The sequence below is a fragment of the Pseudopodoces humilis genome, chromosome 15, assembly GCF_049639895.1.
Source record: "Pseudopodoces humilis isolate 2021_Gansu_Grassland_sample_001 chromosome 15, ASM4963989v1, whole genome shotgun sequence".
NCBI lineage: Eukaryota > Metazoa > Chordata > Aves > Passeriformes > Paridae > Pseudopodoces > Pseudopodoces humilis.
Genome location: NC_142214.1, coordinates 19099846 through 19115053, shown reverse-complemented (window position 1 = coordinate 19115053; position 15208 = coordinate 19099846). Strand labels below are relative to the sequence as shown.

At 48.0% G+C, this 15208-nt stretch overlaps 1 protein-coding gene across 1 annotated transcript in view; it reads left to right on the top strand.

Moving 5' to 3' along the window:
- Positions 1-2844, top strand: part of ARHGEF9 (Cdc42 guanine nucleotide exchange factor 9) — a 197029-nt gene extending 194185 nt beyond the window's left edge. Inside the window, exon 14 of the mRNA XM_014256478.2 lies at positions 2424-2844. Within this exon, the coding sequence (XP_014111953.2) occupies positions 2424-2439 (16 nt within the window). The 3' untranslated portion in view covers positions 2440-2844. The remainder of the gene's footprint in view (positions 1-2423) is intronic.
- Positions 2845-15208: the final 12364 nt, after the last annotated feature.

Sequence of the window (15208 nt, the reverse complement as noted above, 5' to 3'; positions counted from 1 at the left end):
TATCCCTGTGTCTCTCCATGGTGTTACAGACCAGCTTTTGCTTTTGAAAGGAATGAGATTTTCAACCTGAGTGATGGTGCAGGGCTTCCACCTCCCAATCCACCCCAAACAATCCTTGTTACGCTGGAGCTGAGCAGCAGCACCAGCTTCTGCACCAAGTGCAGCATCCCAAAGCATGTAAGGCACCATCTGTACTGGTTTCTAAGGAACAACTGAAATTGCATGTGCTGGGAGATGAAATGGGAATAACTGGCATTTTCAGAGTGTTTCCAAGCCCTGTCCACAGAAGGTTCCAGCTGCTAAGGACAGGAGCTGTTAAACTACAAATACAATCCCCAAAGCTGCAAGTACAAATTGTGAAACTGCCTTTATTTGTCTGCACCTCCCAGCTTTGCTATGGGAAAGAGGTAGAAGGTATTTCTGAAATGCTTTTAATGTTCACATCCTTTTTTTTTCCAGCTCTCTCCAGGCAAAATTCATCCTGGTGAAGATTTGCACCTTCTCCTGTCAGAGCCACAGGAGTTTGTCACCTCTTGGAGGTTTGACAGATCTCTGTGCTCAGCCCTTTCCCCAGGCTGGAAATGGCTCAAAAGTTTCAAGAGCCCCCCAGGGCACATCCCCGAATTTCCCTCCAGCCCTTCCCTGTCCAAAACCAGGGTGATCTGGGTGTTTGAGGGACACAGAGCACTTTCCTCTCCTCCTGGCACCTCCAAAGCAGCAGGGAGACAGGGAAGGCTGGAGAGGATTTGTTTTCCATTCAGGAGAGAGTGTTGAAGGTGCCACCTTGCAGGACACATGTGTCACAGAGCAATCAGCAGTGCCAGGTCTGGGGTGTCCTGGCAGATGTGACACCGCTGGCTGTCACCACTCCCAGCTGGGGGGGAGCTGGGGGACTTTGGGGTGGGGACAGGGATGGGGACACACAGGGATGGACACAGGGATGGGGACACACACAAGGCTGGACACATCTGGACAAGCAGAGCTCTGGACACACAAAATTGGGCACAGAGCTCTGCAAAGGAGCAGATCTTGTCCACACTCACAGACCCATAACACACACCTACAGCCTCTCTGGCCTTTCTTCCTGCTTCACAGCTGGATGGGAACAGAGACACGTTTTTGCCAGGATCTGGTTTTTCCACAACAAATCCCAGCACTAAATTCGCTTATAAATAACCTCTGAGAATCAGCTCCAAGACACTCAGGGCTGCCTTCGTGTCCAGCCCTGGAAGCCAGAGGAGTTAACTTCAGAAGAGAAGTTTCATTCTCTGTTTTTCATCTGGAGAAGCAATTACAGGATCTATTGGTGTATTTGCTTCTCTTCTTAGCTCACCTTTACAAAAGCTGTGCAGCTTTTATTCGGTAAATCCTCAGAGGGTGCATTCAAACCTCTGCAGGGTCACAGGAAATCAAAAAGCAGCTGGCCCTTGCCCACAGAGTGGCTTGCCCTGGGTGGAAACAGCTTAGGACTTAAGAGGTGCCTCATCCTAAAGACAGCAGTCTTTAAGTCTGGTTTTATAGAGGCTGGGTTGATAAGCCTGAGCCTGCAGAAATGTGAGGGGAGCAGCAGGTTTGAACAAAGAAGTCATTTACAGGAGTGGAGTCACTGCTGCTGTGTCACAAAGTCCTTTGTCAGCAGCCTGGTGAGACCTGGCCTCTCCAGATGAATGTTGTGGGCAGAGCTGCACTGCCCAGCCTGGTTCAATATCAGCCTGGTGCTGGCTGACCTGGACATTTGACAGCTTTTCCTTCATCACTCTCTCCTGTGCAGGGAGGTTTGGGTCTGAGGAATGGTAGCACATCTTGAGGTGGAATTGCTTTCCACACATTTGAGCCCTCTGTGCTTGCTTTGCTGCATAAAGCAAATTGCCATTTGCCTCTGTTTAACTCCTCAGCAGCCAAACTGAGCTTTTTCTGTGCCAAAAAAAAGAGCAGCCTGACAGCACCCAAGCTCAGGTGACCAGAAAATGGGTGTTTTTTACAGAGCCTGGTTTTTACATGGCCCTAAATCAGCAAAGGATAAGACAAGCAAATTGCACTGATAGTGCAGTTATCAAAATCTCTGTCACTTGCTGCCTGATCTGTCCTAAACCACACTGTTTGTGTTTTGTGATTTATTTTCGTTTATTTGTGATTTATTTTTTGGGCTGGCTCTGCTGCGTTGGTGTCCAGGGTGTCCATGGAGGCTCTGGCATTCCCAGGGGACACCCAGGTGACACCAAGGCCTGGGACAGTCTCTCCCATTCCCACAGGTGGCATTCCCGGGGTGGGGCTGTGTGGACAGGGAACAGGGAGGGTTTTTCCCTGATCCCACCATGGGGAGCTGTCCCCACCTGCCTTAACAAACCTCATCCCTCGAGCTGCTTTTTTCAGGGAATGTGTGACCAACACTCTGCTTTCCTCAAAGTCTCACTCCCCCACAGATCCAGGGCAGCATGAGAGGAGTCCCTGGCCAGCCCTGCTGCTGCGGTGGTTTCACACAATTCAGAGGAAATCCCGAATCTTTGGACCAGGAAAGGAAAATAGGAGCACATACAATAAATACCCGTAACCGTGCTGGGAGCCCGGGGGGAGCTGTGGCCTCTGGCTCCAGCAGGGATCATTCCCATTCCCCAAGGACTGGGCAGGCTCCCACAGCCCCACCTGCTCCTGCTGGATCTCCTGCTGGATCTCCTGCTGGATCTCCTGCTGGATCTCCTGCTGGATCTCCTCCTGGAGGCACCAGACTCTGATGGGGATGCTGCAGGGGCTGTGAAACTCCAGGTTGGTATCCCAGCCCCTCCCTGGCTGTGGAATTCCCAGGAATGACCCTGCTGGTCAGCTTGGGGTGGAAGGGAATGGATGGAGAGAAATGTTGGATGGCCCTGGTGCTGCCAGGGGGCCTGGCTGTGTTTCTCCTGTCTGGATGCACCATTAAAAAGTTTGATTTTGCCTCCTGCTTACAGCTGAGTGGTTTCAGCCTCCCAAGGGCTGTGTTAAAGACGTCTCTGGCTGTGTGGGGGTCCCAGGTGGGTTTGTGGGGCAGGGGGTAACAACATTTCCCTGGGTTTTTGCTTTGTTTGGGTTCTCCTGGCCGCTCCTTGCACCTGGGATGTGCTGGCTGCTGATTTCCAGCACGGGGAGCCAGCCTGGCAAGCTGAGAGGATGAGTTCTGCCATCTCCTGCAGGCTGGAGAAGGAATCAGAGCAGGTCCCAGAGGCTGCCCAAAGCCCACGTCCACCCCCAGAGTTCATCCCACAAATTCCACCTGGGATTTTAACCCTGGAGTGAGGGTTAATGGGGGTGGCTGACACTTAGGGAGAAGCCAGTGCCCAAAAATCCAGAGATAACAGCTGGGAGGGAGGGAGGAAACCTGCCCAGCGCTGGCTTTTGTCCTGACTCTGTAATTCTTCTGGCTTCCCATAAAAAGGCACATTGGTGATAGGTAAAGGGGGGTAAAGGCCACGCTCCTCCTGCAGCAAACACAAGCAAAGGCTGATCCAAAGTGCTGTAGAAATGCCAGTTTGAATGTCTGAATTCCACCCCCCCAACCCAGTTATAATCCCTCTACCATTCCCAGGAGAAATTCCAAGAGGGCAGCAGGAAAAGGGCACTGCCTTCAGCGCCAGGATTATTTATCCCTGCACCAAACCACATCCTGAGCTGCTGTTAACACCAGGGGCTGCTCACTTGGGTCTGCCAGCTGTGCAAGGAGTCTGGAAACCAGCAGAAATGTTGTGATGGGCTCCCTGTGTGCCAGTGCAAACAGCTGCTTTCGATAAATAACCATTTTTGGGAGTGTTTCTATCCAAACCTGGCAGAGGGGATCCCTCAGATGGAACGGGAGAACCTGCCAGCAAAGGCAGCAGCAGAGGAGGCTCCAGGCTGAGGGGATGGAAAAAGCCTTAGCATCAAAGGCAGAATGAATGAGATGGGAAGGCTTGTCTAGGTAAAATATATGGAATTTTTTTTAAAGAAATTGTTCCTCTTGACTCGTGGCTCGTAAGGAATTAAAGCTGCTGTGGAAGACATCTCATTTCTGTTTGGCTCCAGTGCTGGGCTGGACTGGGCTGGGCTGGGCTGGGCTGGGCTGGGCTGGGCTGGGCTGGGCTGGACTGGGCTGGGCTGGGCTGGGCTGGGCTGGGCTGGGCTGGGCTGGGCTGGACTGGGCTGGGCTGGACTGGACTGGGCTGGGCTGGGCTGGGCTGGGCGGGGCTGGGCTGAGCTGGACTGGAAGGCCGAGGTGGTGGCAGGAACATCAGCCCAGGCCTGCTGGGGCCAGGAGCAGAGGGGCTGGGGGCTCACAAAGCCAACCCTGTGAGCAGAGGCAGTGCCTGCAGGGATGCCAGAGACCCCTGGGGACACAGCACAGCTGAAAACCCCTCGGTGCCTCGGTCCCACCTGGCTGGGTGTCCCCAAGGGCCACCCCAAGCCGGGCATTTGTGGCTTCTGAGGTGCTGAGGAGCTGGGTCAGTTTGTTCTTGCTGGACACCCACAGATCCCCAGTTTTCATCATGGTTGTGGTGGCTACTCCCCTTTCATCCTTCCTTCTCCTGAGTCACTCAGGGTTTTACTCTGGACTTGCAGCATTTCAGCCTTTCCCAGGAAATGAAGCTGCAGTCCAAGCACCACAAGTGTTTCAGTGCAGATGTGCCACTCAAAATCCCACCCTCCCCAAAATGCTCCAGGAGGAGCAAGGCTGCTTAGGCAGGAGGGGATCTCAAGTGCACTTTATTGAACTAAAAATAAGTTTATTCAAGGAAAACTAAGCCCACATCCAACAAAGACGTGAGGGGATGATGGCAAAGAGATGACAACAAACCAGGAGAAAACTTTCCTCAGACTTTGTGCTGAAAGCACAGGAGGGGTGAGGTTCTGCTGCTGAGAAAGAAAAGATTGTTAGCAAGTTTGTTATAAATGCTATCCTCAGGAAAGCCTGGAGTGCAGCAGAGCTCACATTAACCAGGCAGAATTAAAGAAAGGCTCCATCATGTGAGCCTTACCCATGGTTCTGCTGGGTTCTTACACAATTAAACCCTGAGCTTGGGGCTGCTCCTGTGGCCTGTTCTTAACCAGAGCTCTCACCCTGCGAGGCACAGCTAAAATTAGCTGGGCAAGAATTGCACAAGCCAGCCACAAATTAGCAGATCCAGAGCGTGATGCTTGACATTGTCCCAGAGTCCTCAGTTCCCACTGGAAAATAAAGCTGGTCTGGAGACTGGGACTTGGCAGGAGAAGGGAAAGCTCAGAATAGACGTGGCTGCCTGCTCTGGGTACGGAGAGTGCCGGCTGAATGGTTTAATTAGCTCCTGTTAATGAAAAGTAAATTTTGAATACTCTCTCCTCCAGATTTTCATCTTGCCAAATGTTCAGATAATGCACTTTCAGATGGCTGAACTCCTAAACACCAAACCGTTGGAAGCTCCAGGGTAGCAATGATCCCAAGGTTCAGAGCCCGACATTCCTTCCATCCCAACAGGACAGGTTGTTCCCAGGTTGGAAAACCATGGGAACAAACAATCCTTGCTCCAAGGGCCAGGATCACCTTTTCCTTTGTGCTCAGCCACAAAGACCCTTAATGCAGCCCCATTTCAGCCTCAGACTGCTTCCCAAAATCAAAGCTAACATGGAGATAGGTTGGATAGCTGAAAAACATCCAGCAAAAAATACCTGAGAACAGCCCTGAAAGGCAAATTGGGATTTATTTTGGTGAGGGCATCATGCAGTGCCTGCCCAGCCACCTTTGCTTCCATCAGAAATAAGGGAAGATAAATCCCAATTATTTTTTACTAAAGCCCATCTTCACTTAAAATGGGAGAAAAAATGAAATGTTCTGTTTCAAAATGAGCAGTCTGCTCTGTTATTTTATGTATTTTATTTTATTTATTATTTAATTTATTATTCAGGCATCATTGTCAGCCTCTGGCTGTGGGTCAGAGGGAGGGCAGGGGAAGAAGAGCTTTTCTCCCCCAGAGCAGCAGAGTCTTTGGCTTAAGAAATCCAGGCAAAACTGCTGAGAAAGTGCTGCCAAACCCCAACCATTCCAGGGGAACCCCAAAACCATTCCCTTTGTCTGCTGCTGGTTGGATTTCTCCACTGTCCATCTGTGCTCAAAAAAAAAAAAAAACACCTGGAAAAAGTTCTCCAGGGAAGCATCCACACCAGAGGACCTTGAAATCCACACAAAAAAAGAAAAGCCACTGCAAGTGGTTTGGGGAGGAGACAACAACTCCATTTCTGTGTCCCCCTTCCTTCTCTAGCTGACAAAACATTGCTGAGGGGGTTTCTGACAATAAAATAAATCCAGGGAGTTGGGCTGCTCCCTGTTCCTGGGTTCTGACTGTCCTTTAAGTAATTGTTGTTAATGGGGGAGGGAAAAAGATTGGCCATTTTTTCCTCCAGAGTGCTGGAAATGCAGAAAATTTGTATTTTTGATGCATGCCAAATTCAGCAGAACAGGGAAGAATTTAATTTTTGCTTTCAGGCAACGTTTGCTGTATCACTATTTCCATTTATTTGTGCAAGTGCCTTCCCTACTTCTGCTTTGTACTGGCAGTTCATAAAAAGCAGATAAGAGAAACTGTTTTTAGTGTCTGCAAACTAATTTTGTGAAATCAATTAACACGTTAATGAATTAAAGAGTGTTACCATTTTCACATTTCTTCTCCTTGATAATGCCAAACAGTGGAATTGGAGGGCAAAGATTTGCACAGTTTGTTATTGCTGGGAGCTCTGCTAATTATTTTTTTCCTGCCTTTCTGTCCCAGGAAATGCCATCAAACCAAGCAGGGTTTATTCCTCACTTGAAAAAATCCAGGGAAAAGGGATCCCAGATGGAAATCAATAAACCACAGCCCCTCTGGGCCTTGTTACTCCCAAAATGTGGGAGCAGGGGTGGTGCTGGAGAAAGCAGCTGAGGAGCAGGAGGGGAGGAAAGGAAAATATCTGCCAATACATCATTGCCATGCTGGTGAAGCCTCCACTGGGTCAGTCAGGGGTGAGAAGGGAGCTCAGCACAGGCAGGGCTGAGGAATTCCTGCCCCAAACCCAGCTCTTCCATCTTCTCAGTTCTCTAATGCCAAAGCTGCAAAACACCCAGGGAATTGTGTTTCCCTTCACTTCCCACCTGACTCCAGCCTCTCTCCAGGTATTTCTCTGTTTGGGGGGAGCAGGAAGCCAGATTCACACATCAAATTATTTCTTTGTCCTGCTTACAAACCCAGGGGCTTGAGGTTGTCGAGGGAGAGGGGGGGGATTTGCCTCCCCATATTTATTATTTTAAATAAAAACTCTTTCAGAGCTTGGAAGAGAGTTGTTTCCATCCTGGTACCCAACACATCCAGCAGAGCATCCACAAATGTCACTCAGCTGGAAGGAAGATGCAAAGAATCCAGAGGGAATTCACGGTGCAACATTATTTTCCTGTCAGTGGGCACACAGATCACAGCCACCACACAGGGACAGGGGTCACCCTCTCCCTGGCTTGAGGGAGACAATTCCCAGAGTCATTGGGTGAGGATAAACCCCTTCACAGCAACACCACAGCACCTCTGTCCATCCCAGGGCCGAGGATCAAAGCACAAGCAGAGAAGTGTCTGAATTCCCTTCTCCATCCAGACATTCCCTTTTTGCCAAGTGCCAGGCTCAGAGGGAGCCAGGAGCTGATATGGGAGAGGTGGAGCAGAAAAATGTGTGGGGTGAGTGGAGTTCAGGGCAGTTTCATTCTTTCATCTCTCATTAGGACTCTCCCAGTCTCAATCTGCACTTCTTTGAAATGGCTTGGGAGCTGGGAATGGGGGAGATGAAACTTCCAGGAGCTGATTCCTAAAAGATGTTGGCTGGAAAGAATTGCCACGGGGGGATTTGGATTGAGAAATCTGTGTGATATCATCACTTTCACCCAAAATAACAGAGGAAACCAAACTCCCCAGCAGGCTGAAAGCAGACCACTGATGCTGCCCAGATCCTGCCCCTCATTCCCAGCAGGAAAATGGGGCAGGAATTCCTTCTCCACACACAGGCCCAGCGGGAGTGGGAGCAGCAATGCAAACCCCAGCAGGGTTTGGGGCCCCCAGCCCTGGCAGGGAGGATTTGGGAATGTTCCCTTGGGCTGAGCAGGAGCACATGGGCAGCCCCAGCTCTGCCAGGACACCCCCAAAGAGAAAATCTCATGCTTGGAGTTCAGAAGTGTTTAGTTAAATGTTTAGCAAATATCCAAGAGAGGAGGGCTCTGCTGGGAAGGGCCACAAGTGGCCACAAAGGCTCCAGGTGCACCAGGCACCGCTCACTGAAGGGATAAAAAGGTTCAGGGGATTCTCTGGGAGGAGGTTGAAGGGTCAGCTCTGAGGTTTTTTTCATTTTTTCTCTTCTTTTATTTTGCTTTGCACCTGCATTTTTTGCCTTTGTCCCTCAGAGGCTCCTGTGTTGGATGCCAGCCCTGTTCCCACACAGGGGAACAAGGACACATCACAGGCCCAAAATTAACTGCCCAGAGAAGAAAAAACTCAAGTTCCAATCCCAAGTCCTCCAGACAAGATGAACCCTTTGACCTCACCTTTGGAGAGATTTAATTTCTCTTTCCAACCCCAAACCAACAACCTGCTTTTGTACACACCCCCAAATCTTGCTTTTTAGCAGGTGAAATGTGCCCTGTGAGGAGGAAGGCTCTGCCTCCACAGGTTCCTGCTCCAGAATTCCCTCCCAGTGTCCATAGGATTTCTTGTCCAGGCTCTCAGTGCCAAAGCAGAGCTGCTCCATCCCAGCTTTTGTTATCTCCCAGTCCCTCCGGGCTCATTAAGGGCTGAATGAGACTGTCCATGGCACTAATTAATCCTTCAGCTCTCTGGGAAGCAGCCAGGGCTGTTGCACCCAGCGCTGCTCAGCCGTGGATCCAGTCCCTGCTGGGATCTGGATTGGAAACCCGGGCACTGCTCTTAATTGGCGTTAATTGCAATGGCCATGAGGGGACACGCAGGACACGGAGGAGATGCAGCTTGGGCTTGTTTTGGGAGGCTGTTTTCCCAAAAAACACAGTGAGGGTTTGGGGACAACCCAGTGTGGGGATTTGTGAAGGACAGCAAAGCTCCAGGCAAGGGCAGAGCCGTGGGGAAGACCTGGAAGGAACAGGAATATCCCATCTGAGAACTCTCAGGGATGCACAGGGTGGGATTTTTGGGGTGTTTGTTTGGACTGGATGACCCTGATTGTTACATACAATATATAATAATGAGATATAATAATAATAAATAAATGATAATATAATAATATGTTAATATATTATTAATTACAACATAATATGTTAATAATATATTAATAATGATAATAATTATATTATTATTATAAAATAATATGTTAATATTATATATATAACATATATTATACATTATATATATTAATATATTTTATAATATTATTATTTAATAAAATATATTAATACTTCATATAATATATTGATAATATATTAATATATGTTAATATATATTATTATATTATTAATAGAATACATTATAATAACAATAGAATTACATTTAATTAATAATAAATATAATATAATATAATATAATATAATATAATATAATATTATATTATATTATATTATATTATATTATATTATGATATGATATGATATTATATTATATTATATTATATTATATTATGATATGATATGATATGATATTATATTATATTATATTATAGTATTTAATATATTCATATATCATATGTATTTTAAATTATAATTTTATATTATATATAATATATAATTTAAATATAATATATATTATATAATAGAACCTATTATATATAATAGAACAATATAATGAATTATATATTATATATAAATTATATACATAAATTATATAATATAAATAAAAATAATAATATAGACATTAAATAAAATATAGTATAATATAAATACTATAACATATACTAAAATAATAATAATATAATATAATAATAATAATAATAATAATAATAATAATCAGTTAAAGATATTATAAAATAAAAGCCTCATAAAATATAGTCTAGGCCTGCCACTTCTGGTGCAGCTAAGCAGCTGGTTAAGTTCCCATGAAAAAAGAATTTTAAGAATGAAAAGTCAGTTAATATAACAAGTTATTCTTGTGAAGAAAATAAGTGTGCACCTGTAATAACAAAAGATCTGTCCCATGAGCATTCACAATGAAAATATGTAAACACTTTTGAATAGAAAAAGTCTTAGCACATTCACAAAACCAATGAACTGAGTGGCAAGAAAACTGCCAGCCAATTCGAGTTAGACACGAGGTGGGTGAAAACTGTGGGAAAATGAGTTATGTGAACAAAGAATTGGCTTTTCCTGCAGAAAGAAGCTGAGTTCTGTGTGCTTTATCGCAGCACCTGATGTGTCCCTTCCAGCACAGAACATTGTGGGCTTCTGTCACTTCAGAAAGCCACAGAACATCTCTGGCCCTGACAGCAAAATGGGAACAACGCCTCCCTTGTGTGGGACCCCAAAGAGCTGATCCTGGAAGCTGCTCGTGGGCCTGCAGAGTGTGTGGGGTAGCTGGGGCCACAGAAATCCTACAAATCAGATGTGTCCGTGCTCTCAGAGTGCTCTGCCAAGCTGGGAACACGCTGATCTCCTCCCAAACACCATGGCAGTGCAGAGGGTTAGAGAGAGAGCAGGGCTGGAGGTGTTCGGGAGGTCACCCATGAGACCCCCAGGGATGGGGGAGCTGGGCTTCACCCTGAGCTCAGCCCCAAAGCTGTCACAGGGCTTTGCAGAGGGCAATTCCAGGGAAAGGATGAATTCCAGGGAAAAGATGAATTCCAGGGAAAGGACAGGCTCGGGAGCTCCAGGAGCCTCCCTCTGTCCCCAGCCCTCAGCAACCCCAAGGAAACAAACAGCTCTGCTCCTTAACAGCTTTACAAGATTATTCTTAGGAAAAGTCTTCCCATTCCTCTGGAGTGACAAAATCAGGAAGTGATCCCATTCCACACCTGCACAGAAAAGCAGCTGTGGGCTCTTATTGCTGCTGAGGGAAACCTGTTATTGCTGCTGAGGGAAACCTGGGCCCTGCTGAGCACCAGGCCTGCACTGCCAGCCTGCTCAGAAACCAGGCAAATATTCCATATTTCCACCATCAGACTGAGAAAAGCCCTGCTGCAAACAGGAATTTGAGGGAATAAGGCTGGTCCAGACTTGCCTTTTTTTGTTTGTTTGTTTGGGTTTTTTTTGGTCTTCTTGACACCACACCAGACAAGTTGAGCTGCCAGAATTGCGACAATTGTGGTGCAATTCTGGCACTGCTTACCCACCCAAGAGGCTGTTCGGACCCTGATGGGATCATAAAGTTCACCGAGAAGTCTCAGGAGCTTTTGTTAATACCACAAACAAGTAACAAACAGAGACCTGCAAGCTCCACTTTCTACAGCAGCACCAAGAAAAGTTAGGAAATGATCCCAGACCAGAATTTGGCTTCTCTTGGCTCTCTCAGCAGGGTGAAGAAAGCCAAAAAGCAGAGGTGCAGGCCTTGTCCTGCCAGCTGCATTGACAGAGTCCCTGCAGATCTGTCTCAAAATGAAAACACCTACTTTTATTTTTGAAAACAGCCTTGCAGCCAGAGCTTTGTGCCCTGCAGAGGACACGTCTAAGGAGCCCTGGAGTCTCCAAGCAGAACAGGAGATCCCTTTTCTATGGATTTTATGGCACCTGTCCCATTTTCCTGGCAATCCCTCTTGCCTTTTCACTCATTCACAGTGTGCAGCTGCAGGTGGGGGCACTGCTAATTAATGCAAATTTTCTGTGCCTATATTAACCCCCACCTCCGGCTCACCAACTCGGTGTCTCCTGCAGTCACTCCCAAGACAAGAAGGGATTTTTACTGCAGGTCTTCAGGAGGTCAGGCCTCATCTGCATCCCTGGGTGTGAGGCATTAGCAGGGCCAGGCCAGATTTGGGATGTCTAGCAGATTTGGGATGCAGAGCAGATTTGGGATGCAGGGCAGATTTGAGATACAGGGCAGATTTAGGATGCAGGGCAAATGTGGGATGCAGGGCAAATGTGGGATGCAGGGCAGATGTGGGATGTGTAGCAGATTTGGGGTGCAGAGCAGATTTGGGGTGCAGGGCATATGTGGGATGCAGAGCAGATTTGGGATGTGTAGCAGATGTGGGATGCAGGGCAGATTTGGGGTGCAGAACAGATTTGGGGTGCAGGGCAGATTTGGGGTGCAGGGCAGATGTGGGATGTGTAGCAGATTTGGGGTGCAGGGCAGATTTGGGGTGCAGGGCAGATGTGGGATGCAGGGCAGATGTGGGATGCAGGGCAGATTTGGGATGCAGGGCAGATTTGGGGTGCAGGGCAGATGTGGGATGTGTAGCAGATGTGGGATGCAGGGCAGATTTGGGATGCAGGGCAGATTTGGGATGCAGGGCAGATGTGGGATGTGTAGCAGATGTGGGATGTGTAGCAGATGTGGGATGCAGGGCAGATTTGGGGTGCAGGGCAGATTTGGGGTGCAGGGCAGATTTGGGGTGCAGGGCAGATGTGGGATGCAGGGCAGATGTGGGATGTGTAGCAGATGTGGGATGCAGGGCAGATTTGGGATGCAGGGCAGATGTGGGATGTGTAGCAGATGTGGGATGCAGGGCAGATTTGGGATGCAGGGCAGATTTGGGATGCAGGGCAGATTTGGGATGTGTAGCAGATGTGGGGTGCAGGGCAGATGTGGGATACAGGGCAGATGTGGGATGTGTAGCAGATGTGGGATGCAGGGCAGATTTGGGATGCAGGGCAGATTTGGGATGCAGCTCTTGGGGTCGGCAGCCAGGGCTCACATTATGCAAACAGCTCTGATTATCACCACAGCCAAGGCCTTCTGCAATCAGGCCAGCTCATGGCTTTAGGCTTCCCACTTGAAATGAAGTTAAAAATAGTTGGCCTTTGTTTTACTGAAAGCTTGGGCAGCGGTGACCTTTTGTGTCTGCGGCGCCTCTCCCGTAACGCGCCCCTTAACATTTAGAGGATGCGCTCGGCTCTGGCGAGCTGCTCCCTCCGCTCTGGCTCTTTTAACTCGTGCTGTTTTCCTCAGGACCAGCCCTGCTGGGGAGCATCAAGGAATTTGGATGGGTTTGGAGATATGGAAGCACGCAGCCGCTGGGAAATCCTTCCTCTGGCGCTCCCGGAGCGCGCAGGTCTGGGCACGGCACCCCTGCTGCCCCTGTGCTGCTCTGCACACCTCAAGCTGAGTTTGGCACCAAATTTCTTCTCAGAAACTTGACTTTCCACCTTCTGAAATTCCCACACATCCTTGTAGCTCCCTGAGGGATAAGCTGAGGAAGAATCACTGTGTTGGAAGAGCCCACACTCAGTGCTCACCCAACACCCACCCCTCCAACTCCACACTGGGAATTTTCGGGCCGAATTTTCAGGGTGAGCTGCCTTGCAGAGGATATTCCTTTATGCAGGATGGGAATATTTAAGGTTTACCCAAAAAGGAGCATTGCAGCACGTCAGATTTCAAAATCAAACCCCAAACTTTTGCTGGCAGCACCAAAACCAAGTGAGTTATCCCATGGAGGAAGCAGGAAAAGCCTCACAGTTTGCAGGGAGCCACTGAGGAGTCTGATAGAGAACACGGACAAGAAGTTGAACCAAAATCTAATATTCTGGTATTTTTACTGAGCACAGGGAGTGAAATTCAAAGTGCAAAGGCACAACAGACAGTAGCAGATGCCTTAATTTTGTCACCTCCAAATGTGTCCATAGGAAGAATTTCCTCAAAGAGCCCAAGTGAGAGAAGCATTTATGAGAGCAAAAAATCCAAGTCATCTTCAACTCATCCACCTACAATTTCCCACCAGGCTGGATCTTCTCCAAGCAGTTGGGACCATGATATGTGGTGGCTTCATGCCCCAATCCATGGCTAAAGCTGGCCCTGCTTTGAGGAAGTGAAGCTTCAAGAGGCCCCTTCCAACCTGAGATCACTCAGTTTCCTGGAGAGGCTCTTAGAAACTCCACCTTCTGCTGTTTCAGAGTGCTGTGCTTGCCCCACATTCTTCTGAGTTTTCTGCTCTGCCCTAATGGGCACACCAGGAATTCTGGAATGCTGTTTCCAAGCAGCCTGTCTGCTCCTCCTGCCCTCTGTGGGATGAGGGCACCACCAGAGAGAGATGGGAAGGCTGCATCCCTGTCCTTCGGAGAAGTTGTAACCAAATTCCTGGGAAATGAGGGATGCAGCCCTTCCAAACCTGGCTCTGGGGCTGCATCCCTGTCCTTAGGAGATGATGTAACCAAATTCCTGGGAAATGAGGGGTGCAGCCCCACAGCCAAGGCTCCTGACGGAGCAGCTGGGTCCCCCTGTCCCAGCAGCCCCTCCAGTGTCCCCAGCTGCTTGGGGCAGGTCTCAGCTCTGGGTCTGGGGTACCAGTAAAGCCTTAAGGGAAGGATCCCCCCAAGCAGGGTGGTGGAGAGCTGGGATGGAGACTGAGCCCACACAACATCCTGAGCCACAGGACCTGTGAGCCAAAGGAAGTGGGAATGACTGGGAGAAGGATTAGGAGTGGCTGCAAATGAGCTAAATTTGCTGAAGACCGTTGATCTTCCCTGAGCCATCTTATTTGGGACCAAGGGTGCTGCAGAGCAGTTCACACAATTCTTATTGCAGGTCAAAGCCAAGCAATTCTGCGTTATTATTTTTAAAAATCCCCATATCCTGTCCTTGAACGTGATTCTGACAACAGCAGTGGTGGAAATATATCAGCCATTTAAGATAATTCCTTTCAAAGAAACAAGAGTCACTTCAATTTCTGAAACAAGGCCAGGAATAATTTTCTGTGGGAGAAAACAGACACTGATTATTTACTGTCACTGACGCAGAAAAATTTCCTCAATTACTCCTGACGCATGTCAGGCATCAGATAGCACAGGATGGATCTCAAGAGCAGCTCCAGCAGAACTTCTCTGAAGAAAGATCTTCAATTTTTTCCACTCTTAAATACCAAGAAAATATAAAAGCAGGTGATGTATCCACTAGAGAAAAGAGGCAGAACATAATACGAGGAAAAGACACTCGATGGTGAAAGGAGAAGATGCTGAATTAATTTTGTAATGTACCAGGACTGTTTTCCAGGAATCAGGGTGGCTCAAGAGATACCCATTATTAGGACAAAGGTTAATGCATTGCAAAGAGTTTGCTCACTTTTCCTTCAGCAGAAGGAGCAGTTACAGATGTGGCTGAAAGGATTT